The 26,750-nt window shown below is 39.3% G+C and overlaps 3 protein-coding genes across 5 annotated transcripts; 2 read left to right on the top strand and 1 right to left on the bottom strand.

Moving 5' to 3' along the window:
• Positions 1-946: 946 nt before the first annotated feature.
• otud5b (OTU deubiquitinase 5b) lies at positions 947-5,591 on the top strand. Its single transcript, XM_084101081.1, has 9 exons — positions 947-1,753; positions 3,349-3,442; positions 3,783-3,847; positions 3,981-4,137; positions 4,248-4,396; positions 4,487-4,672; positions 4,751-4,958; positions 5,041-5,139; positions 5,225-5,591. Exons 1-9 carry the CDS (start codon positions 1,211-1,213, stop codon positions 5,344-5,346), a joined length of 1,623 nt encoding a protein of 540 aa, XP_083957207.1. The 5' UTR covers positions 947-1,210; the 3' UTR covers positions 5,347-5,591.
• Positions 5,592-6,080: 489 nt separating this feature from the next.
• Positions 6,081-14,369, top strand: mon1bb (MON1 secretory trafficking family member Bb). Of its 2 annotated transcripts, none has more exons than XM_084101830.1 (7): positions 6,081-6,491; positions 6,578-6,682; positions 6,778-7,344; positions 8,389-9,181; positions 12,677-12,824; positions 13,124-13,298; positions 13,388-14,369. In XM_084101830.1, the coding sequence occupies exons 2-7, from the start codon at positions 6,595-6,597 to the stop codon at positions 13,396-13,398; spliced, it is 1,782 nt and encodes a 593-aa protein (XP_083957956.1). In that variant the 5' UTR covers positions 6,081-6,491; positions 6,578-6,594; the 3' UTR covers positions 13,399-14,369. The 2 variants fall into 2 exon arrangements, with proteins under 2 accessions (XP_083957956.1, XP_083957957.1); XM_084101831.1 differs by having other exon boundaries at positions 6,373-6,491; positions 6,609-6,682.
• Positions 14,370-14,485: 116 nt separating this feature from the next.
• Positions 14,486-25,821, bottom strand: brpf3a (bromodomain and PHD finger containing, 3a). Of its 2 annotated transcripts, XM_084101175.1 has the most exons (13): positions 25,553-25,821; positions 22,769-24,297; positions 21,594-21,747; positions 20,743-20,874; positions 20,473-20,601; positions 19,667-19,979; positions 18,482-18,754; positions 17,794-18,369; positions 17,599-17,677; positions 16,307-16,392; positions 16,132-16,220; positions 15,870-16,024; positions 14,486-15,785 (listed from the first exon to the last, which is right to left on the bottom strand). In XM_084101175.1, exons 2-13 carry the CDS (start codon positions 24,247-24,249, stop codon positions 15,602-15,604), a joined length of 3,651 nt encoding a protein of 1,216 aa, XP_083957301.1. In that variant the 5' UTR covers positions 24,250-24,297; positions 25,553-25,821; the 3' UTR covers positions 14,486-15,601. The 2 variants fall into 2 exon arrangements, with proteins under 2 accessions (XP_083957301.1, XP_083957302.1); XM_084101176.1 differs by lacking the exons at positions 14,486-15,785; positions 15,870-16,024; positions 16,132-16,220 and adding an exon at positions 17,259-17,309 and having other exon boundaries at positions 16,306-16,392; positions 25,553-25,691.
• Positions 25,822-26,750: the final 929 nt, after the last annotated feature.

Below are 26,750 nucleotides of genomic sequence, written 5' to 3'. Positions count from 1 at the left end.
ATTAATATTGAAGTCATCATATGTTACTGTATAGAAATCAGTATGATTGTGAGTGTCTTTTGTTCTCATAGTTGTTGTAAGGCAAAAACACATCCAATGGTCCATTTACCCCGGGGCTTTTCATACGTTGTTCCATCATCTAAAATCATGTAAATGTCTCATTTACTTAATATCTGTGAGGGATGAAGTCTTAGAAGATCTGTTTAGATAAAGTTACAAAAGAATACTGAAGTAAGAATAATTGTCGATAAACTGTTGAATAATTGAAAATGTATGCACACCCAGAGGTGTAACCTCTTTGGGTCATGGCCACATTATCACCTGGGTGTGCAATAACTTTCAATAATTCATCTGGAGTCAATTACTGAACATAATAACAACTCACCCAAACTATTAGGCTATTTGAAAGCGTCACTTTAGAATGGTGGTTTGTTTCTAAGCAATTATTGGTCATACAAAAAGAGAGGCCGCATAGGCTACTTTCTATACATTTAATAGAAATTGTGCGTCATTTTTGTGGAATTTATTTAGTATGGTTTTTCTAGTTCTTTTTCCATAGTAGCCTATGCTACAGATTATGGCAGTTTAAATAATGTGGCAAAGTAATAATGTGGTCAAAAAAACCCTGAAAGTAGTCCATAGTTATGCAGTTATAGATGTTGTAGAATGTCAAAAATGAGGCACACTATTGCCACTTTAAATGGGTTAAATTTAGGCCTAACCTATATGTTCACCGATAAAACATTTTTAAATAGTTGAATATAAAATATAAAAAAAATATGCTGAGTATATATATTCTGTCACCAAAAAAAAATGGGTCTAATGTGTGGTATTCAATAACATTTTCTTTACTGAAAAGGGTCAAAAATCACCGTAAGTCTATCGAGGGGTTGATGCGGTAGGGGGCAGTGCAAAGCAATATGAGCCCATTTTGTCAACAAGAAGCAGAGCAGGCGTCGGAAGTGACGTGAAATCGCATTGTGGTTTGTTGATGTTTGTGTCAAACTCTCGGTCGGTCGTTGTTACGAAAGAAAAACCTCGAAACTGAAAGATTTGTGACGACCGTATTATTTCACCGACACCTCGTATTATGTCAGGACGGGGGTGACTATACATGCATCGAACAAACTGTTTATATACAAGTTTGAAAGGCCGTTTAGTCTCCGTGTTGTAACACATAACAACACAAATCACCGCAAGCTGGCCAGCGATGACAATCCTCCCAAAGAAGAAACCGGCCTCTACAGCCGGTGGCGGTGATCATACGGACGAAGCGGACAGACGAGGCGGCTCTGAGTCGCACCCTCATCCACTCGCAGGACGATCGGGGTCCCGACCCAGGGCCTCTCCGCCGCCGTGGACATACCAGGCCACACCGCACACGTCCAGAGAGGAGCGGCGGATCGAGGCGAGCGCTCGCCCGCAACAGGCCTCCCCACAGCCCGGTGCCGCTGGAGCTCCGGTCGTGCAGTGCGAAGGGAGCTCGAACTCGGCTGTGGTCGCAGGTCGTGTCGAGTTACCCTGCGGCACAGGTGGTGTTGGAAGCTGCTGCTCGGGACCCGGACTCAGCAAGCGGAGACGGCAGGCGGTCTGCTCCAGCGGTTTGACAGGTGGAGGAGGTAGAGTGGGAGGAGGAGGAGGGGGCGGTAGTCCAGTATCGGAACCCGAAGAGGGAGCTGGAGGCAACAACAGTGAGGATGAGTATGAGAATGCGGCCAGACTTCAGCTTGTGGACCCCGCCACGGTCGAGCAGGTTCTGGATATTGACAGTTTTCTTACTAGACTGCTTTCTGTGCCAGTTTGAATGACCCATCAAGCATGCTGAGAGCTAACTATATAATCATTTAGCCCAATAAAATTCAAATGTTTGAAACTGTGCCTTTAAGGGATAGTTTACCCAAATGCCATAATTTACGCACCTTCCAAACCTGTTTGACTTTTGGTTGTTTTGAGTCTTTTAAAGGGATAGTTCACCCAAAAATGAAAATTCTGTCATCATTTACTCACCCTCATGTTGTTCCAAACCCGTGAGACTTTAGTTTATCATCGGAACACAAATGAAGATGATTTTTGCTGAAATATGAGCTCCGTTGACAGCTACGCAACTACCACTTTGACGCTTCAAAAAGTTCACAAAGAGATCGTTAAAACAAATCCATATGAATTTAGCGATTTAATCCAAATTTTCTGAAGAGACTCGATCGCTTTTTATGATGAACAGATTGAATTTAGGCTTTTATTCACATATAAACATTGATCAGCAAACATAAACAGAAGCTCAGCCGAAACTGCTTGACGCGCGTGAACAAATCTCATTGGTTCTTGTGGAAGCTCAAACGTGCTGCGGTTCACGAGAATGAACCTCATTGGTTCTCGCACATCAAGCAAACATGCTTGTGCTTCCATTTACCACAACTGATGTGTGGGTTGATGAATGTTTTTATATTTGAATAAACCACTCAATTCATATGGATTAGTTGTGCAATCTCTTTATGAACTTTTTGAGACGTAAAAGTGTCAGTTGCATAGCTGTCAATGGAGGGACAGAAAGCTCTCAGATTTTATTTAAAAAAAAATCTTTGTGTTCTGAAGATGAACGAAAGTCTTATGGGTTTGGAACGACATGAGGGTGAGTTTAATTAATGACAGAATTTTCATTTTTGGATGAGCTAGCTAATCTCTTTAATTATTACAGTTTTGGTTTATTGTTTATATCTTTACTCTATTGAAGCATATATCTACTATATAAATACTATATCTTCTGAGTTGATCTAATTATAAAAATCATAATTATGACATACAGTCTTAGTTTTTGACAGAAGTAAACTTTTTGTCACAATTATGACAAAAATCCAAAATAATGAGATGAAAAAGATGAAATTGTGACACAAAATCAACATAACCCTACATTAACCCCCACAAAAACTGAAAGTGAATGATGACTGTTGTTTTCATTTATTCTTATGTGGGAAAACAAATGATTTTTTAGAAAGCCATATGAGCTTGTAATGAGAATGAAATTTCCATTTTCCCATTCCTATTAATCAAATCAAATCAAGTATATTTGTATAGCGCTTTTCACAATACAGATTGTATCAAAGCAGCTTCACAGTATTAAATTAAAATAAAATAATACAACAAGGTTTGTTTCTAGTGGAATTTATTGATTGATAGAATAAAATTAAATATCCCCAACTGAGCAAGCCAAAGGCAACAATCTTAATTAATCTTAAATTGTCCAAACACTTTTTTGGGACACTGTCTATTTTGGAAATTGGAAAAATGTCAATATGTATTCATTGTATTATAATACACTTTTTCTTTCTTTCTTTCTTTCTTGACCTACAGCAAGAAGAATGGTTCGAGAAAGCCTTGAGAGAAAAGAAAGGCTTTGAAATAAAAAAAATGAAGGAAGATGGAGCATGTCTTTTCAGAGCAGTTGGTAATATATATTTTTCAAAGCCAATTATATAAACTATAAATATATTTGTAGAAAAACTATATATATATATATATATATATATATATATATATATATATATATATATATATATATATATATATATATATATATATAAATATTTATATATAGCTTAAACTTATTTCATTTCGGTTATTTGCTAAGGCAGCATTTTACATTTTAATTTAAGTTTTTTAAGTGTAAGTTTTTCATGTAATATCTATGTTTTATTTTATTTTAGCTTTATTTCAATTATATAAAACGATTTCAATAGTTTTAGTTAATAATAACTATATGTATGTGTCATTGTTTTTTTTTAAAGCTGATCAAGTATATGGGGACCAAGATATGCATGATGTGGTACGGAAGCAGTGTATGGATTACTTGGTGAGTCAGTTAAATATTTAAGAATAAATGATTTGCAATTAAAAAATAATTGGCTTTGAAATGTGAGTTTACCTCTTCTTTTAATTATTGACTGATGTGCCGTTTTGATTCATTGTTTATGCTTCAATTGCAGACGAAAAATGCGGATTACTTTTCGAGTTATGTCACAGAGGATTTCACCACATACATTAACAGAAAAAGGAAGAACAACTGCCATGGGAACCACATTGAGATGCAGGCCATGGCAGAAATGTACAACCGGCCGGTGGAGGTTTACCAGAATGGTGCAGGTTAGTTAATGTCTGTTGAATTCCTGCCATCTAATAGGCTGTCTGTGGTATGTTTTAGGATAGAAGAGGAAATACATTTTTGATATTATTTGACAAATCCCGTCTTACAGAGCCTATTAATACGTTCCACGGCATCCAAGAGAACAACGATGAGCCGATACGTGTCAGTTACCACAAGAACATCCATTATAACTCTGTGGTCAATCCCCACAAGGCCAGTGTTGGGGTGGGGCTGGGCCTCCCCTCCTTTAAACCGGGGGTAGGTGTTGTAAATAAGACACGTAAATACAAGTATTTATTTATATGAGGATTTTTCTCTGCTAATGTCTGTTATACTGTCTCTATGTAGTACGCTGACCAGAGTCTCATGAAAAACGCTATTAAGACGTCTGAGGAGTCTTGGATTGAGCAGCAGATGCTGGAGGACAAGAAGAGAGCATCAGATTGGGAGGCCACCAATGAGGCCATCGAGGAACAGGTGGCCCGTGAGTCCTACTTGCAGTGGCTTCAGGACCAAGAGAAGCAAGCGAGACAGGTATGAAACCATCCCACGACCAAATCAAAGCAAGTACAAACAACTTTGACACACTTCCCTCTCTGCTTTTCCATTCAGCCTCGTAAAGCTAGTGCCACCTGCAGCTCTGCCACAGCCGCCACATCCAGCGGCTTTGAGGAGTGGGGATGCAGGTCCCCTCGCCAGCGCAGCTCCGCCCCCTCTCCAGAGCATCCAGGCCCGGCTCACCCTGAACCCCCCGTCAAACCCCCCTCCCCAGCAGGAGCTTCACTGGTTCTTCCCAAACCCCCATCACCATGTGCCCCAGGTCTGTATATGAATGTTTTCTTTACTTGCGCTAATGCACACTTCTCGCTTACTAACCGGTTCTTCCTTGATTTCTTCTCAAGGTCCAAGTCATCAGTCTTCTGCCAACTCTTCCCTGGTGTCTCTCTACCCAACCCTGGGGTACAGGACACTAATGCAGGATATGTCACCTGCTGCCTTTGGTACGGCATTGTACGCTTTAGTAGAAATGTTTGTTAACTTATAATTAATGTCTTTGTTAATTAGGTGGGTTTTTTTTTTTTTTAGGTTTAACAGATTGGGAAGATGATGATGTTCTGGCTTCAGTTCTGGCTGCTTCACAACAAGAATACCTCGATAGCTTGAAGAAAAACGCAATGCACAGAGAATCTTCTCCAGACTGCAGTTGATATATTGGACAGCATAACTTGCAGCACAAACCATTGAACAGCTGCATTTCTTTATTTCAACACCATGCAATGTTTCATCCTCACCCCTCTTTATAATACCACTGTATACTAATCTTTCCCAGGTTTTTTTTTTTTTTTTTTTGCTAACCCATTTTCCTTCATTTCATTAAACTCCATGGACCTAGTTAGGTGCATGTTTAAATAAACATTGTAAAATTAATATTAAAAATATCATCTCAACTGTTTATTATTATCAGGTGTTTTCATTATTTGAGCACAATAAATTATACTAATTAGTATATGAATGTTGAAAATGTTGTGATCCCCCCTCCCCCCTAATTTTTGCTATATAGACCAATGCAGCACAGCAAGCTGCAGGATATATAAAGAGAATCAATAAACAATTCAAAATCATATGTTGATGTTTGTGCATTGTCAAAAGCATTTAGTGAAACCTGAGATTTCTGTATTGAATATCTTAACTAATATCTTAACATACTATAACACATATCACCAAACTGCTACAATAATTGGTAAAAGAAAAGTTTGTATATTTTTGAGTAAAGTAAAAAAGAAAAATCTCATATATGTGTGTAAATGTAAATATAATTATACATAGTAAATGATTGGATTATTTTTGACTGGTCGTCTCGCACTTTTAAATATACTTGCATTGTATTTCATTATGGTCCTCTATTTTGAAATATGTCAACCGGAAGTGGTTGTGGATATTTGTTTGTAGTGTTTTTAACGTCAAGCTTCCTGGAGCACCGGTGGCTGAGTCAGTTGCGCTGAGCAAAAACGAAAGATGATCTTGGTTTTTAATGATCGTTAATAATTTATTCCACCAGACATGAATGTGATTATGACGAGTAGTGAAATAGTTCACTCGAGGAGTCATTTATCGGGGAGATTATTAGCTTTTTCCATAAATACCGTAGATTAGCTTTCTGTCTGGTAATCTGGTTAATAGTTCTATGATTTTAACCAGTTAATGTTATTTATCGAAGTCATTCATTGTTATTAAACTATCTGCGGCAGAAGACGTGCGTGACGGTGTTAAACTCCACGAGCCGTGCAGATATGGGATAACAGCAGCAACGTTAATCAGATTAAACGTGTTAGACTTCACTGTTGTGCACGAAGTACGAACCTTTATTAGTTAAATGCTTTATTGATATATTTGCCATTTGATGGGTGTCATTAAGTCACTTTCTCAATTTAAATTCAGTTGTTTTGCATGTTGTCATGGATCCGAGCAGTCAACAGAGTGGGAATATGGAGGAAGTGAAGATATTTGATCCATCCATTCTTCCACAATGTCTTGATCAAATAGGTAATGTTTTGGGTGGTGCCGTTTTATTACTAGTTTATACTTGTGTTACAGTGGGTAACATGCTGATGCAGACTTGATTCTACTCTACTCTCCAGATTTTGCTTATTCGGACAGTGATGTCCCATCAGAAAACCACTGTGTGAATGAAGATCACAGGATGCCTTCAGACCCAGAGGGGCTCATGGACTCAGCAGACCCTACATCAGAGGAGAGCAACCAACCGCAAGAGCCTTCAACAGATATGCAGAAGCTCCACATTGATGATGACAGGTCTCTGTGTGCCGGTGGTTCGGAGACTGATTCTGGGAAAGCATCCGAGGACTCTGCATTAGTTGACAATAGCCATGATGACTCGAGTGAGTTTGTTGTAACCGTGTTAGCCCGGGGGAAGATGGAAGAGCAGGGAATGGGAATGAAAGGAGCCTCGTCCCCTCTATGCGAGACCGGCACACCTCTGGGACCCCCTTCGCACAGGAACGAGGATGTGACGGCGGAAAGTTGGAGACAGCACAGGAAGCATGTGTTTGTGTTGAGCGAGGCTGGGAAGCCCATTTATTCCCGATATGGAAGTGAGGAGGCTCTGTCCTCCACTATGGGAGTGATGATGGCGCTGGTGTCCTTTGTGCAAAGTGGAGACAACATCATCCGTTCAGTCTACTCCGGTAAGTTCTTTGTGATGTCGAACTGATGCAGCTCCGGAATGAGCTTCTCTACGTCTACAACCAAATCGTGCTTTATTAGCTCATTGACTCGTGATCTTTCTCTTCTGGGAAAACAGACCGGAAATAATGATGACTCATCTTGCACTCAGGGGCGTATGCAAATCTTTGTCCAATCAGGTGCTCTCTATAATGAGCAAGCTCCTCCATCTATCTCATGACACTGACTAGGAATTCATGGATCTTTACGTGTTAAGTTTAATTTCACTAATTTGATTTTTCATGCAGTTGAATATTGTTAGGTTTGTAACATGAAATGTTTTTTTAGTGAGTAAAAATGTGCTAAGTTTGTCAGACAAGACCAGTCTATCTTTTATTGAAAATCCGTTGAATAAATTTTTATGAACAATTCATCTTTTTCTATTTTTCAGGAATTTTTTTTTTATTTGACTCAGTTTTACCAACAGTTATCAAGTTATTTAGCTGTAGTTTAAAAGGGAAAAAGCTTTTTTTTCTATTCTTTATTATATTTTATATAAAAACACACCACTGTTAAAAAATTTGGTATTCTTTTTTTTTTTTTTTTTTTACGTTTTTGAAAGAACTCCCTTACGCTTACCAAGGCTGCATTTATCTGATAAAAAAATACAGTAAAAACAGTAATATTTTACAATATTATTACAATTTAAAATAACCGTTTTCTATTTTAACACATTTTAAAATGTGATTTATTCCTTTTGGCAAAACTGCATTTTTTTCAGCATCATTACTCCAGTCTTCAGTGTCACACGACCCTTCAGAAATCGTTCTAACATGCTGATTTAGTGCTCAAGAAACATTTCTTCTCAATTCTTCTTCATTATCAATGTTAAAAAGAGTTTTGCTGAAAACTGTTAATACATCTTACTGACCCCACACTTTTGAACGGTTTTGTATATTGTTCACATTTGTGAAAACGTAGCTGGTGTCTGTTAGACCAAAGAACAATGAATCATCTATCTAAATGACGGCTTAAATAACTTCATCTGGTTTCTTCTCTCCTGATAGACGAGCACACGGTTGTGTTCATGCAGCGGGGTCCTCTGGTGCTGGTGTCCGTCTCCAGCAGCCGTCAGTCAGAGCAGCAGCTCCGGAATGAGCTTCTCTACGTCTACAACCAAATCGTCAGCATGCTCACGCAGGCCAGCATCACCCGCATCTTCGAGCACAAGAAAAACTACGACCTGCGTCGTCTGCTGGCCGGCTCGGAGAAGATTCTCGACGGCCTCCTTAACCTCGTGGACTCAGACCCCAGCCTCTTACTCTGTGCTGTGCACTGTCTCCCCTTGGCCTCGTCTCTCAGGGACTCTCTCAGTCAGATTCTCCAGAAGGCCATCACGCCCAACCTGGTCTTCTCCATCCTCATAGCCAAGAACCAGCTGCTCACCATAGTGCAAGAAAAGATGGTCATCGACGATGCCCGACTGGAACCTGCCGACCTCCACCTTCTGCTGAACCTCATCGGGGCATCGTCCGCCTTCCAGGCCGGGGAGATCTGGACGCCCATCTGCCTGCCCAGTTTTAACCCTGACTGTTACTTTTATGCATACATCTCCTATCTGGACCCTCCTGAATGTACTGTTTGTCTGGTTCTTCTCTCCACTGATAAAGAGGCGTTTTATTCGGTAGCCGAGTGTAAGAGGAAGATCGAGGAGGCTATGCAAGCGCAGAATGCGCTGAACGCCATATCGAAAGCTCACTCGTACAGCGTTAGTCAGGTGGGAGTGTCTGACCTCAGGCATTTCATGTACAAGCCCTTCGACGTGCCAGACAACCATAGGCAGCTGACGCAGTTCACCAGGTGAGTCGTTTGCGTTGAGGATTGAGAGTCTCATGAAATCTTTTGAGAACGTGTCCATCTCATATTTCATCGCAACATAAAGAAGAAATTATATTTTTACTTAAATGGTACTAAAATAAGGCTTTATTTTCTTAAAGGGATAGTTGTCCTTAGTGAAATGAATTTGGTTGTTTCCCTCAAGTTGTTTCAAACCTGTATGAATTTCTTACATCTGCTGAACACAAAAGAGGATATTTTGAAGAATGTTGGTAACCCAAACAGTTGATGCACCCCATTGACTTCCATTGCATTATTTTTCCATACTATGGAAGTCAATGGGGTTTGGGTTACAAACAATGGGGTTACATTAAATTGTTCGGAAGCTCTAGGAATGGAATCAGTCCAGTCCGCACCCCACAGAACCTCGAGTTTAATTACACATCAAACTCACTGCTCCACCACAGACCCAGGTCATCAGCATGGTTTCATCTCTCAAGTTCCACAATTAAGTAATTTATGTTTGTCTCTTACCCAATTCTCAGTGCCATTTGAGTTCAGTTTAGAATCAAAAGGAGGAATACAGTGCAATCAGTCGGACATACAGTGGATACAGTTATAAAAAGAATTAAGAGAGAAATAAAATAATAATATAAATAAATACATAAATAAACTTCTCATCTGGCAGAACACCGGTGTATCATATTTTGCACAGCTGCCTGTTTTACTGTGAGATTTTCCCATGTGGATTGTACTGTGTCTGTGGTGTTCTTTCGACACGGCCACAAAAATCTATTGGATGTCTCCAATAGACCCGATTTTTCCCTAAAATCGGACAGGAGGGGCTCTAGGACTGACTCACGGGGTAACCTCGGGTTCACTGCCTCATCAGTCCGCACCTCAAAAACCCATTTGTTCGGAAGCTCTAGTAATGGAATCGATCCAGTCCGCACACCACAGAACCTCGAGTTTAATCACGTCAAACTCACTACTCCACCACAGACACAGTACAATCCACATGGTTTCATCTCTCTTACCCAATTCTCAGTGCCATTTAAGTTCAGTTTAGAATAAAAAGGAGGATGCAAAATAAAGTACAGTGTAATCAGTAGGACGTACAGCGGCACAGTGCTCATTCAGTAAATGCACAGCTAAACAGATGTGTTTTGAGTCTGGATTTGAATGTGACTACTGTAGGAGCACATCTGATCTCTTCTGGAAGCTGGTTCCAGCTGCGGCTGGCATAGTAGCTAAAAGCGGACTCACCATGCATTCAGTTGTTTTGCAAGTTGTCATGTCATGGATCCGAGCTGTCAACAGAGTGGGAATATTCCTGGGAGATTCCTGACTTGATTTTTAGTTGTTTGACCCCTAGCGTAAAGGTATGCATTCACCTTGAGAACTTCATCTTTGTTTCCAAACGCATTGACTTCGGTTTTGTCTTTGTTTAAATGAAGAAAGTTTTGCCACATCCAACTGTTGACTTTCATCAATGCATTGGTACATAGAGTCAGTGGGGCTGTAATCGTTGGGCGATAAGGCTAAATAGATCTGTTTCATCAATTTGGTTCTTTTTCATTATTTGGCTCATTGGGAGCATATACAGGTTGAACTGGAGTGGCGCAAGAATTGAGCCTTGAGGGACTCTGCATGTCATGGATGTCCATTCAGACTTATGGTCACCTATACTCGCATAATAACCTCTCCCATCTAAGTATGACCTGAACCATTTTAGGACTATCCCAGAAAGCCCGACCCAGTTTTCCAGCTTGTCAAGAAGTATGTTGTGATCGACAGTGTCAAATGCAGCACTGAGGTCGTGTAGTACCAGAATTGATGTTTTGCCTGTATCACTATTTAACCGAATATCGTTTATTATCTTTATGAGCGCTGTCTCTGTGCTGTGATGTGGTCGGAAACCAGACTGAAAATTGTCCATTTGTATCCATTTGAGGTTAGGAAGTTGTTCAGCTGATTGAAGACAACTTTTTCAGTGTTCTTGCCTATGAAAGGAAGATTTGACATTGGTCTGTAATTGCTCAATATGTTGCTATCCAGATTGCTCTTTTTCAGGAGGGGCTTGACAACTGCAGTTTTAAGGGACTTTGGAAAAGTCCCAGAGAGAAGTGAGGAGTTTACCACTTCTAGGAGATCTGCTTCTAAACAGTTTAACACACTTTTTAAAAAGGAGGTGGGGATTGTGTCAAGAGCGCAGGTTGATGTTTTAAGGTGCTGTACTGTTTCTTCCAAAATGTTACCATTAATTTCTTCGAAATCAGACATAGTAACTTTCTGAGGATGTGGTCTGATCTGTCTTACGTCAGTGCCACACGAGGATATGCTGATTGCCTTTCTGATATTATTGATTTTCTCAGAGAAGAAGGAAGCAAACTCATTGCATTTGCTGTCTGAGAGCATTTCACTGTGAATCTGGCTTGGGGGGTTTGTTAGACTCTCTACAGTAGCAAAAAGAGTGCGTGTGTTATTTATGTTGTTGTTTATAATATTTGAGAAGAAAGTCTGTCTAGCTTTGCCTAGTTCCACACTGAAAGCATGAAGGCTGTCTTTATAGATGTTATAAAGGACTACAAGTGTTGTCTTGGACGCCACATGCGCTCTGCATTCTGCTTGTCTTTTCATATTTTGCACTGCTGTTGAGTTTCTCCAAGGTGCTTTTTGTCTACCACATTTGTTCCTCTAATTCTCATTAACCTCATGCAAAAAAGTCTCATTATAATTTTTATGTTGTGGCTGATAAATGCATATATTAAACTTCTATTCTATTTTGTCAGAATAAAAAATGGAAAAAATATATATTAAAAAAATAACACTGAAAGTGCATTATTGTAATGTTACATAAAACGTCTTCATTTTCTTCATGCAAGATATAATAGCTTTTATTTTAAACGAAAATCAAAAATGCTGCCTTGGTAACTTCCTGAAATAAAATAAGTTGAAGTACTAAAATTACTTAAACTGAAATAAAAATAAATAAAATAAAAAGTAAAACTAATAAATATGAAAAAAAAAACCCATAAAATTACTAAAAAATGAAAACTGAAAATATAAATATAAAAGCTATTAAAAATATGAAGTGCTATATTATATTAACAATACATAAATAACTACTTGTTTTCAATTGGCAACTTTTTAAAATGGACTTTGCAAACGAGAAAAAGCCTTTCCCTAATGCTGACATCAGATTTGTCCTCAGTATCTCCACAAATAACTTTTTAACAGTATCTTTGAGCTTAATATTTTCACTGTAAACCTCTCACATATTTCCCAAATTAACTTCACTAAGGACAGAAATCGAAAGCATGTTTTCTTCATTTTTCCTATTGTTTGATGCCAAATGCATTGGCTTTTATTGAGAGCACTCTGTTTGTCATGAGATGTTCTTTACAATGTAGGACCACTAATATAATATCCGAAAATGTTTATGAATGACGTACAGAAATGAGATCTAAAGCACAAAGACACCATTGTTTTTCTCTGTCTCATGGCTTCTCTGCGCAGCCCAGAGATGGAGGCCCCTTACGGCAGTGAGGAGGAGCAGATGAGACTCCTGGACCTGTACAGAGACATGCACAGCCGGATCCACAGCACCTCACGCCCCCTCAAGCTCATCTACCACGTGGCCGAACGCGAGACTCTGCTGGCCTGGGTATGTGAACAGTAACTGCTGTCACACGCATCTGTTCTCAGTACTCTGAGAGCAAAACATGTTGATGTTGTGCTTTCCACCTCGCCTGGTGCTTTCACACGCTCTCCGGCAAGACCTTGAAGATCGAGTTACCTTTAAGGCCCCCGAGCGGCTGTCAAAATGCAGATTATGCAAATTAGGATCCTGACCTTGCTCCAAATAGAGTCGCGTTGTGATTGATTATTTGGCTGCGTCCTTGAAAATATTCTCAGGTTAATTACGAGTTGCCCAAAGCAAGTGAATTCAATTTCTCATTTCAGGTCACGAGTAAATTTGAGTTGTACACGTGCTTCAGCCCCCTTGTCACGAAAACCTGTGCCATCAACGCCATCACCAAACTGCTGCGCTGGATCAAGAAGGAGGAAGACCGTCTGTTTATCCGATACCCTTCGAAATACTCCACAACCCCCAACCCCAGTAAGAGCTCTAAAGGAGGTAAGAGTCGAACTGAATCGGATTATGATTTCTTGGTATTTTACAAGATTCCCTCCATCTACTGACCATTTGCATTGATTTGGTTTCAGATGGACACTGATCACACCGACCCGCAGCAATCCAATCGCAAAAATGGCAGGACGTGCATCTCTGCATTCTTAACTCAGTTTAGTAATACAATGGAGATGATTCAACCAAATGATGATAAATAATCCACCGTGGGTAAATAAGTTATGTAAAGCTGCTGTTTGTTTGTTTGTCCATTTGACATCCTGGACTGGATCTGATTTTATACATTTAAGTAAAAAACAAACAAAAATATATATATATATATATTTTGTGAAAATTATAAACACCAGAAACAACTTTACTCAGCAAAAGGTCCAATAAACTGTGGATTTTTTTCTTCAGAACTGGTGGCAATGGCTGATTATTGAAGCTGTAACTGGATTGTTTTACGTCATGTAATTGCATATAGATTAGAAACTGTTAATGCGATAAACTGAAATGATCAAATGTGGTGTCCCGATGTCTGGATCAGAATAATTTACCTCTAATTTAGCGTGGCTGCTCGAGCTGTGCATTGTCACAATGCACCTTTTCTGGTTGTTCATTGTACTTGTGATGTATTCTTTCAGAGGTTCACTTTGACTTTGTCTTATATGGTTTTGCATTTGAAACCGAACAGACCAAACCTTGCTCCATTATCAGAAGATCATAAAATTCTGTCTTTACTATGGGATTAATGTTCTTTAATTTCTGTTTTCAGTTAGGTTACTGCACAGCATGTGTAGTTTAATGCTGTGTATATGAGTTTTTGTTTCCGGTTGGATTTGCCAGTCATGAATTGTGACATTTATTTTTCTGGCATGTGCACTATGACGTCATCAAATCATAAGATCAAGATCACCATAAAATGTAGGTTAAAACCACTGGACATAATAGGAAAAATACTCAGTGTATGACAATATACTTGCAATTTTCTCAAGTTTGCTTTTCTGGAAAAAAAAACATTTGTATTCAAGAGGAATAATATATTGGTGCTGTAATAAATCTGAGGTTGCTCAAGTACATCTTGTATTTTGAAATCTTATTTACTGACGTGATTGCTAAATTTAGAACGGGTAATAGATCAAGACATATTGCTCAAGTTCAACTTGTAAACAGATGAAAAATACAGAAACACATCAGCTCAACAGTCTTTTTATTTCTCGTTTGAGAAAATACTGTTTCAGACATTTTTTGTTTGGTACTATTAGCTTTTCACAGGCTTTAAAAAAACACATTTCTCTTTTACTCTGCGTACAAGATCTAAGAGACTACTTAATATTTTATACTATAATGTTCTCTCACTTTAGACCACTAAGGAACAATTGCATTAAAGCAGTAATGCTTCCTGAACAATATAAAGCCCTGTAGAGCTGTTAAATTAAACCTTCTCAATTACTATTAAATAACTTTTCCATAACAACTCAGAATAAATTAAAATGACGTACAAAGTTTGTCATTAATTTACATTTCAGATTTTAAAAACACATCTGTGCATATTTTCTACATACATGCATTTATATTTACACAGTGATCTCCACCCACAATTACAAGCATGTTGACAGACACAGCATTTCTTTAAAATAAACTGGCACATATTAACTTAAAAAGGACACAAAATAGGATCTGGGTGTCAGTGCCAAAGAAATGAATAGCATTAAGTGGCATCTCACAGTATGTAAAACAGCTATGGTAGTCAAACATCAGACGTTTTGGAAAGACAACAGATCTGATAAAGACGAAAAGCATATATGATCACGCTAGAATGGTTAACCAGCAAATCTAAGGGCAATAGGACTTTTTTTTTGTGCACATGCATTTCCTCAGTCCAGAAATGTATCCAAGTAAACTATTACAAAATGCATTCTAGCACAAAGTTCCTGAGTCGTACTGCCCGAATACCCTGGTGCATTGGCAACATAAGTGATACCATCACCTCACATTCAATAAAACTGCCAAAAATGGAACGAGTGGCAAAACATTTCCAACATACAAAAATAAGTGCAATTAGAACAACTGAATTTAAAACATTCTTAGAAATCTTGGTTGATTGAGAACATTAAAAGTGAATAAAACCAGGTTTTCATTTATGATGTGCCTTGAGTTTTGGAGGGTAGGAAAACCAGACAGAAGACAAAAATGATCTTATAAATCTGCCTTCTACTGGTATAAAAACCAATAAAAATCGGAAAGTTATGAACGTACCTTCACTGGTATCTTACAGTCAGTTTAGACATACATTTGACATAAGTCTTTTATATAAAATTTGAGGGGTTAAAAGTTGAGTTTTCCTGCACATGGCTCAGGTGTGTCATCGCCCTGTCGTACGCCGTGTGCACTGACTTCCGCACATTTGGTTTCTTGCCCTCCATCAGACGCAGTCTGTCTACAGTGTCGTCAATGCCCATGTGATGGAGTTTGTCCAATGGTAGCCACTGCCTTAATAGCAAAACAAAGACATGAACAGGCTTAAAACAAGCTTGCAGGTTTGAAATATATTCCATGAAATGTATTTCACCTTACCAGGTTCTTTTCGTATCGAAAAACAGCACAAGAAAGAGCTTCTCCTCTGTCTCCTCTTGTCTGCGTGTACCCAGATCCAAAACGTCTGTAGGAGGCACTGGGATGGGAATGCCGTTGTGAAGAATTCCTTCCCGGGGCATGTTAGGATCGACAACCTGTTGAAAACCATTATTAGTTTAGGCTAGGCTAGATATACTAACTTATAGATTCAAGTGTCTCATGAAGACACAAAAGCATAAGCGCAACCGCATGTGATCCTTACCATTGCAGGGTATGAGGGGTACCCACGACATTTTGCCCAAACCAAGGTTAGAGGTTCCATCTCGTCATAATTTTGAGAAGTGTCTCTGCCTACAAAAGTAAACACAAAATAGCGATAGAACAAAACAAATAAAAAAAGAACAAAATAGTTCCTTTAAGGTCTTTGTTGGACCCACTTGTATTAGTAACTTCATTCTCCTCCTCACCAACAGGAACTTTACTGAGAGCTGGTTTACCACGACTGCGTTTTGGAGGTGAGGAACTGCAGAAAACATTAGCAGACAAATGGTTTTAAATTACTTCTGTGTAATAGGCACCTTGAACACCTGGTATTAACATCTGTGTCAGGTGATGCAATCTCAAGTGGTCAGTGCTAAATACAGGTGTAAAAACAGGTCATGTAACCAGGTTTCCATCCATATACTTATGGTAATTTTTGGGATATTGCATAAAAAATAAATAAAAAGCAAATTCTTTTGAGGCAAATAAATGTTTTATTCAGTGAGAAAACATGCACAAACTCAAATATATAAAAATTTAATTGAATTTATAAACTACAAATTAAACTCATAAAATAAATAGTATGCAATTTAAGATTAGCAAAAACCACAAAAAATACTTATGCCACTTCCAGGGAAACAATATTATTTGAAATGTTTGTAATGAGATTAAATCGCACAAGTATATTTTGCTCTGGGGTGAACTTTTTTTGCACTTTCTCATCATGCAGTGACACACCGGGCCTGTTTACACCTGGTCACTTCATGCGTTAAAAGACCAGGTGTAAATGCCCTCCGAAACGCTTTCAAGCCGGATTTAAATCCGATCACTCAAACCACTTCAGGAGGTGGTTTGAGACGCATTCCAAAACGAAACTGGACAAGTCTAAATGCATCTGGTTGTTGAAGCCACATATGTTAATTTTACTCCTCCCAAAATGTTAAAAAAATAAGTGTGTGAGAGCATGTTGATATGACAGCGCTACTGCAACACATCGCCACAGATGAGTAGCTTAATATATCTTCAGAAAGCCGACGCGCAGTGCTGCAAATAAAACTGAAAGTAAGTCGCAGATGCTCAACACACACAATCATCTTCATTAAAAGTAGTGAGACTAAATGATCTTACCAGTGCTGATGCCGCTCTCTCTCCTGTTGCAGTCTTTGATCTTGAAATTAGCTGATGATAAATAAAATGCAGCTCATATCTGTTGCTTTCGTTGACGTGAACTCCGTTAAATTTGCATATACCGCGGGAATTGAAGATCGGATTTATATTCGTTTTGCGGAGACACATTTATGTGACCAAGTGTAAATGGAACGGTTTTAACAAATCAGATAGCTATCCGATCAGTAAAAACACATGAGGTGACCAGGTGTAAACAGGCCCACTGATGCCACAAGCCAAGTGTAAACAGGGAACCTAGCATTTAAAGCACTCATTTCAGAGTGCTGACAGCATCCATTACCTGTGTGTTGGGAAGGTGGGAGTGCAGCTTTCTGAATCGGATGAGTGGCTGCTGTGTCTCTTGAGTCCATTTGCGAAGCCTAAATAAAGAGCATTAGAGCGCTTTAGCATATTAAACACATTGCGATGGACATCACTTAAATCACTGGTCAATAAACTTGAGTAATCGTTTTTATATTCCAGTATATTCCAGTACCATTCTCTTCTGGCCGAGAGTGGGCCTTTTCGCCTTCGTTGTCTGAGCATGTACTCAGTCCTCTGGATCTCAGCTGGTGAGGGGACGGAGAGGGTGATTTTGGGGCTGGTGGTGCTGGCAATAATTTGGCTGGTGCGGTCTGCTGTGGCGATGCTTCATTTTCGCCTTTGCTGACTCCATTTTGCAATAAAACAGGCTTGTCCTTTGTCGGTCTGGCTCCGTTTTTTGCTTTCTTGAAGAGGACTGATGTCCGACGACCCACACCCATCTTGGGTGATTCAGATGGGCTCTCTGCGGAGGAAACCCTGTTCACAGCATCCTCCTGAGGGCTGGTGTCCTCTTTTGTGTGGAAGTTCTCATCTTCTTCTAAAGTCTGATCGTGATTTTCTCTCAGGCCTCTTTCTTTTCCTTTCGCCCTCTGTTTTCTGCTGCCAGGTTTATTTGACTGCGCTGGAATGGTGGTCCATCCCGTCTCAAGGCAGAACATGGGCGGGTTTGGTGGGGAATCTCCAGGTAAAGGTGAGGAGGCTGGACAAGTGGGTTTTTGCACTTTCTGCGATGTTGATTTTTTTGGGTCTTCAACCGTGGAAAGAAATGAATGGTTAACTTAAACTTGTAGATAACTTATAAAAAACTTTAACTTAAAATGTAAAAAAAAAAGTTAGCAACTAACTGAAGTTGAAGTTACCTGTATTGGAGGTTATGTAATCCATCTTCTCCTCACTCTTTCCCTCTTTGCTCTTCTTCTCTTTAATTTTCCCATTCAGCAGTCGTGGGTTGCGGTCCTGGTGGCTGATCTTGTGACGGAGGCTGTTAATTTCTCTGCGCAGCAGGCGCATGCGTTTTGTACGACCCCCGCTGGTCCGCATAGACGCCACCAGATCCAGTTTGTCCAGCAGGGTTTTCAGCTGGTCCTCAGGACACATGTGCACACGATTTTCAGGGTCCAAAAGCAAGTCAACTGTAAATCATTCAATGGAATTTATTTGATTAAAATCAGGCATTGCAACAGAAGAATCATGGGCTACTTTTATTGTGTTTTTTTTTTTTTTGTCCTGTTTGAAACTTTAAAATGACATGAGGGGGAGTTGATAATGAGAGCATTTACATTTTCTAAACATCAGAAAGATTAATCTCGTAATTTAAAGGGTTAGTTCACCCAGAAAATATAATTTCTGTCATTAATTACTCACCCTCATGTTGTTCCAAACCCTTAAGACCTTCGTTCATCTTCGGAACACAAATGAAGATATTTTTGATGAAATCCGAGCTCTTTCTGACCCCCCATAGACTAAAATGTTATTACTACTTTCAAGTCCCAAAAAGGTAGTAAAGACATCATTAAAATATTTATTATAAATATAAACTTTTTGTGTGCAAAAAACTAAAAATAAAGACTTTATTCAACAATTTCTTCTCTTCCGTGTCAGTCTCTGACGCTGTTCAAAAGGACCACGATAAATGTGTGGTGCTGACGCAGGAGCCGGCCAATACTGAGCCAGCGTTCTGACACTGCGTTCCCAGAAGCGCTGCATTTTTACATGAACAGTGTCGGAGACTGACACAGAAGAGAAGAAATTGTTGAATAGTCTTTATTTTTAGTTCTTTTGCGCACAAAAAGTATTATCATCACTTTATTACATTAAGGTTGAACCACTGTAGTCACATGGACTATTTTAACCATGTCTTTACCTTTCTGGGCCTTGAAAGTAGTAATAACGCCAAAAATATCTACATTTGTATTTTGAAGATCTTACGGGTTTGGAACAACATGAGGGTGAGTAATGAATGACAGAAATTTAATTTTTGGGTGAACTCTCTCTTTAAGACTGTACATTGTTTTGGTTACTGTTAACATTGGAAAGCTGCTCACTTTCATCCCACCAGGAGACTGTGGCATTGTGTGCGCTGGGCTTGTCTGGCAGGTGCATGCCTGTGGTGGGATCAAGGCCTATGCTGAGAGCCTGATGTTGGGCGTGTCTCAGGACAGCTCCGCCCACCTCTCGGAGTTGCATGGCAGCTTTATGGAACATTGTGTCATTGGAGTTGTACCTCAGACAGTTGGATATCATGAGATTGAAATCATTCTCCAAGTCAGCCACAGATGAGTATTTATGGGCCTCCAGTTTGTCATGCATTGTAGAGAAGTCCATCGGCTCACAAACAAACTCCAGATAATCTGGAACCTGGGAAAACAATAAAGACGACATATGGAAAAAATTTTTTTTACTTTTAATTAAACTTTTAAAAATAAATAGGTCAATCTAATATTCTCACCGGCAACCACACAGACTATGGAAACTAAGCTGCAAAAATGGGTCATTTAGAAACCATCATGGTATTGACATAAAAATGAGCATATTAAAATATGACTGGCCACATGTATACATCAATGGCATTAAAAATTAGTAAACTGGTCCACCCTGATGAACGAGTCTGAACTACGCCAAGGTTTGAATGGTTAGCATAGTCCAGTTAGCCCTTATGATAATAACATATTTTTCTAATCAATATTTATAAAAATTTCAAAATGTTAAATTAATTGTTATACAATATATTTACAGACTGTTAGTTTATGTTAGTTAATGGATTAATTAATATTAACAAATGAGACCTTATTGTAAAGTGTTACCAAGTTATTTTTGCAAAAAGGGGACTTTAAAGGGACCATTTCCTTACCTCCTTCAAATTGACAGGTGTGGTGAAAATATGATCTATGTCTTTCTCCTGCAGCTGTTCCAGTGTAGAGCGCAGAAACACCAGCGCAGGGGTGAGCTGCAGCTCCAGTGTAGCCTGCTGAAGTTTCATCTGGTGAGAGAAGAGAGCCAAATTAAATAGATTCTGTGAATTAGTAATTACCGCATGCCTGTTCTCAATAAGTGATGGTTTTCAGAGAACAGGGTCTAGAGAATGTAACAAAAGAACATTAGACATGAGGGGGTCTGTCACCTGTTCTCTTTTAAGTCTCTCCCTCTTTCGTATGAGCTCGATAAGAAGCCGAGCTTTTTCCAGGTCCTGTCGAAGCTTCTGCCAATACTTCAGCTCTTCCCTGACAGCCTGCAACTTTGCGTCTGGCTCTCTCTGAAAAGTCATAAAAAAAAAAAAATGTAAATACAATGCACATACAAGCAATCTCTGGTCATTTAACACAACAACACAAGTGATAATTTTGTCATTTTTCTGCTCTGATTTTGGGAGCAAATGTGCAGAATTCAGACATGGTTAAATGTGTTACTCATAGCTGAAAACATGAAAACATTAGCCATAATGTTTAATAAACTAACAAACAAACATGGGGCAGGGAAAAGTGTGAATGATAATAGGGCTGGGCGATATATCGCATGACATTGTTATGCACATCTCGTCAGTAAAGCCAGTTCCTTGATTAGTAGTAAATCGCCATCACCTGCTTTCAGATGGAGCGGCATTTACTACACAGAGCCGTAGTTCACTGACAAGCTGAGCCATATCGCATTAATTATCGCAGGTGATACGTCCGTGATAATTAATGCGATATGGCTCAGCTTGTCAGTGAACTCTGTGTAGTAAATGCCGCTCCATCTGAAAGCAGGTGATGGCGATTTACTACTAATCAAGGAACCGGCTTTACTGACGAGATGTGCATAACAATGTCATCCGATATATCGCCCAGCCCTAAATGATAAGCGTTGCAAAATTTGTAGAAATCTGCAGTTTTCTGCTGTCGTAGATTCTGTGTGAGCTTGGTTATTAAGAGTTGTAGTATAAGTTATCACACTTTTTACTGTCAACAACAGCGTAATGTGTTACAGCACACTAACCTGCTCAGATTTCTGAGTCTGTAGATGAGAATGGAGCCGGCGGATGAGTGGCACTCCATTACGAAAGTGACGCTTCAGCAGCCAGTAATTGTGGAGTCTCTGCATAAACTGATTTTTCCTTTCAACAGAGACCCCTGTGCAAATCTTATTGAGCCTATTCAAAAAATATGAAACAAGGCCAACTGTTAAATTCAACACGAAACATTCACAATTCTCATTTTTCTTCTGTAAAGTGACACATTTCTGAGTGAACAGGCTATTTAATAAACTATTTTGATTTTATCCATTAGGATTGTAAACACTTAAGTGTTTAATACTGGAATGGAGTCAGATCTAAAGGCGCTCGTGAGGGAAACACATCAATTTTGAGGATTTTTTTTTTTACCAGGATGAGGAGGTTGAAGAGAAAATTCACCCTCAGAAGCATCTCAATGTATCCTATCCTAACAGTAATTCTTTCAAGTATATATTTGTTTGTTATTATTGCCATAACACTACTACTGAACTGCATTGATTTGTTTGGAAAAGTGCTATATAAATAAAATTAGCTTGCTTACTGATCAAATGATTTTTTTTATTTTTGAAAGAAGTTATTTATGCTCATTATAAACATTTAGGCTACATTTATTTAATCAAGAATGCAATAAAAAACAGTAATACTGTGAAATATTATTACAATTTTAAATAATGGCTTTCTATTTTACTATATATTTAAAATGTAATTTTATTCCTGTGATGGCAAAGCTGAATTTTCAGTCTTCAGTCACATGATCCTTCAGAAATCATTCTAAAATACTGATTTGGTAGTAACATTTCTAATCATAATAATAATCAATGTTGAAAACAGTTGTTCTCCATTTTTTTGTGGAAACCATGATGCATTTTAAGTATTCTTTGATGAATAGAACTTTTAAAAGGACAGCATTTATTTGAAATAGAAATCATGTTACAATGTAAAAATCTTCACAGTCACTTTTGATCAATGAATAGAAGTGTCATTTTTTTTTTCGTCTTATTGACCCCAAACTTCTACAACTTCTAAATGGTAAACATAAAATTCACTGGAAGTCACTTCCATACTGAAGAAGATGATGTTAAATACTTTTACACGCTTACAACGAGGTAAGATCAAAATACCAGACATAACCGACAAAAGAGCAGACGTAAACATTTACCTAAAGGAGGGTATCTGCGGCACCAGCAGGAGGGGCACTCCTGTCTTCCGCGAGGTCCCGGCTGAATTCTTCTGCGTTTTCTTCTGTTGTGCGGCCGAACCTTTTTTCCGCCCATTCTGGTTCTGCTGCAGCGGAGGGCCTAATGTGTATGACCTCTGACCTCTGTTACCCCTGCCCCCGACCAACCCATTGTCTTCATCCCCCTCAGTGCCCGTACCAGGGGGCGAGTGGTTCTCGCAATAAGCAGTTTTCTTCACAGTAAAAGTGGTGCCGTGCACACCAGTTTCCCGCACAGGGTCGATTTTCATATAGAGACCGGCTCTCTGGGCACAAGTGACGTGAAACGCCCTGTAGCAGTTTGCTTTGTGGCACTGAATAGACGCCCCCCTGCCTTTCTGTTTGCACAGGTAACAGGTGAGCTTCCATCGTGCAGGAGGAATGTTTTTCACTCCCTCCACGGGCTCTAGGAACACAGTGTTGGCAAAGCACAATTCAGGGATCCATATGGCACAGATGACGTGGGCCCAACTTCCGTCGCTGGTTTGTTTGAATGCGCCTCCCCGATTAGGGCAGAGGACACAATCGACGGGTCGCGACGGGGATTGCAGACAGCGCCTGCACAGCCACTGGCCCTCGGGGATGTAAGGAACCCCGTAACATTCCTGGTGCACTGCGAGATTGCAGATGTCGCAGAACAGGATGACGTTGCTGTTGAGACACTCGTCGTCAAGGCAAACGCAACAGTAGGCATCCTCGTCGATGGTGCTCTGGGACAGCGCCTGGCTGCGGGACTCCAAAATGGACTCTCGCTCAAGTCGGTCAATCAGTAACTCAAAAGTATCAGGGGGGACGGAAGCGTGGCCATCGGACACTCGCTTCTGATTCACCATCTCTAGCCAAGCCATGTCCTCCTCGTCCATGTCATACTCGGCCTCGTTGTCCAACTCCTCCCCTGACTTCTCTTTGTAGTGATAATAAGCCGCAGGAAGAGGAGGGGCTTCTGAGGCCATGAAAGTGTCCACCGTACGAAATGTAGGCTTTGGCAGGGGGATTTGTGAATGGGCGACCTGACTTTGCAAGCCATTCTGAGAGCCAGATCTCTTTTTGGCTGCGTGTTTGCCATCTTTCCGCTTGTTTTTACACACAGTTTGTTTGTTTCCCAGTCTTTGCTCGCTGTTCTCTTTGTTGCTGTTGCACTCCGTCAGATCCTGAGCCAGCATTTCGTCCTCGGTTACGACGGATAGCTGGTCGTAAATGTTGATCCGGTGAAGCCTTCCCTCCAGCTCAATCTCCACCATTTTCTGAGCCTGCGCGTACGTAAGAGTGTCTCTGGTCATAGAGAAGTTCAGTCTGCATGGAGAAGGAGGACAGAGTAGAGCGTCCATGTCGGCATGGCTGGATGGACCAACTTGACCCTGATCCTCTCCTCTGCCAAAGCCTCCAGCCCTGGATTGGCCAACTTGTTTCTTTAACTTTCTCATTGAAGTTATCCTCTATATAAATGTTAAAATATGAATGGACATAGGTACCTGTAAGAACAGAAATATACATTACCAATATTGACCAAATATTGTTGAAAAAACTTCTCAAGGCAAGACACTACAGATTTGTGACTTTTGTCCACAAATCTCCAATTCAGTAGCACCAAAATTTCCAGTGAAATGCCAATGAATATTATAGAGGCGCTTCTTCATATATAATTGGTCTGGATTATATAACACTTTATTCCTAAAAACATAGATTTTTTGATTGATGGACTAAGAGGTAAAACTATAAAGAAGTATCCAAAGTCCCCTCTGTAAAAACCCTTTTAACATGTCCAAATAAAAAAAAATCTAATTATCAAATTTTGATTTCTGTTCTACAAATATGCAAATTTGTATTAAAACATATAATTTCAGTGGCAACACAAAACATTTGTGATTAATCAATGGGTAGGATAAGGTGATATCTATCTATTAGTTAAATATTTTTTCCCTATTCACCTGTTGTCTTACTCTTGCCTTACCATAAAAACCATCTTAGACCAACAAACCATCTAGATGTGGTTTTAACTGTTTTTAGCAACAACAGGACTGTGACTGTCAATCAGCACATTTGAATAAAAACAACACAATCAAATGTAGCAGCGACTCCACTCCCTCATGATGTGTTTGCTGTAATATAAAAAGTACAAATAAACGGTTTATTGAGATCAATAAACATCTAATAACTACTAAATAAGTGGTTTCTCAAATTAAGAGATACACTTCTACAGTGTACATGTCGCTCCGTTGGTAATAAATGTATTTCAGGCGAACCAATAGGTTGCCGTGCTCATATCACGTGAATAATTCGAGCCAATCACCGGGCAGATCTTCAATTTTTCCTCGACCCAGTTGACGTAGTTCGGTTGCAGAGCGCTAAATACCAATCCTGAAGCGAGACAGACGAGTCAGCCATTTTAGCAGGGCTGATGGACATTCTCAACCTCGATTGTTTTTCCTGATAACAAACTCCTGACGGTGCACTATGACTTATTTTCACTTTGTCAACCAAACGACAAATAATTGCATATGACGCTATAGCTCCGTTGCATGCAATGCCGTGTGTATATGCAGAGAATAAAGCAATTGTATGTAATAAGGCGCCGTGTACAGTCAGCCAAGGCAGAGCTAGTAAATGAGCGCCTTCCAGTGCTGGAGCCATATTTGGAGAGTCAAAGAAAGCAACCACAGCGCTACTACCTGTCCCCGCGACATTACTGTTTACAGAAAGCAGTGCAGAATAAATCAGCAAACTTACTCTTTTATCGATCGCTCGAAACGACAGTGAATGCCGGTCATATCCAGGGGCGACAGCGTCCTCTTCTGTAGCAAGACGGGCTTCCTCAACCCTCCATTGATGAGACTTCCCACAAAAACGTTTCTAAACACACATCCCGGCTGTTTACACAACACTATCACCTTGACATGGAGTCCGAGTGTTTCAAATAGGCGCCTGACATTATTGCAGAGTGTTCGTGTGCATTGAACGTTGGTTTGTAATTAAATTGGCAAGAAAAATACGCCCCTTTAGAAAAAAAAGGCGAATTCTCGGCGTTGGGCTTTGCACTTGGCGCGCGCATCATGCGCACTGCTCTGTCATTGGTGGAAATGGTCATCGTGAGGTCACGGAGTCTCGCTAAAGCCAATAGAGGCTGCGAGCGGTGAGAAAAACAACACGAGAGACTTCCCTGAAATGTTTGCGCGCATAGACTCCATGTTCACAAGCTACATTAAACGCCCGTGTAATGTATGGTTTGCTGTGAAAAATAACATCATTTCTTGATAGCAGTCGACATAGTAGCTAAAATACAACAATAATAATAATTGCCTAAATTATTATTACGTTTTAAATAAATACAGTTTTCCGTCTGAATATATAAATACAATATTTTAATTGTAGCGTATAGCCCATGGCATTTGTATCCACTTTATTAATAGGCTATTATTATTATTTTGTTTGTTTATTTTTTTAATGAAATAATCTCACGTTTTAAACAATTTGAGATTACTTCATCCTTTCAGTTTTCCTCTGAACATAAAGACTACCTTTCTTTTAATGTATTTTTATTTTATGAGTGATTTTGTCCACTTTATTAATATTATTATTAATATTTTGTTTGTTTATTCTTAATGAAATAGTCTGAAGGTTTAAACAACTTGAGATTATTTCATCCTTTCAGTTTTTCTTTAGTCGTAGGCATATTTCATATGTTATTTTTATCCACTTTATGCATGAAGCTTTTGTGAGTCAAGGTATGCTTGGTAATTTTTTCCCCAGATACACTGGTGTTGAAGAGCATGCTATTTATTATAATATTTTTTTTATTTTCAATATTAGGTCAGACTGACCTAAGACATTGAAATTTGAAACAATTGTCAAAATCGAAATTGCATGAATTTTCAATATCGCCTAGGCCTATCTAATATATAGAGAATATCAGATCTATAATTCATCA

Source organism: Abramis brama, assembly GCF_963993115.1.
Source record: "Abramis brama genome assembly, chromosome: 23".
NCBI lineage: Eukaryota > Metazoa > Chordata > Actinopteri > Cypriniformes > Leuciscidae > Abramis > Abramis brama.
Note: the sequence above shows the minus strand (reverse complement) of the source record. Positions and strands in the feature narration are given on the sequence as shown.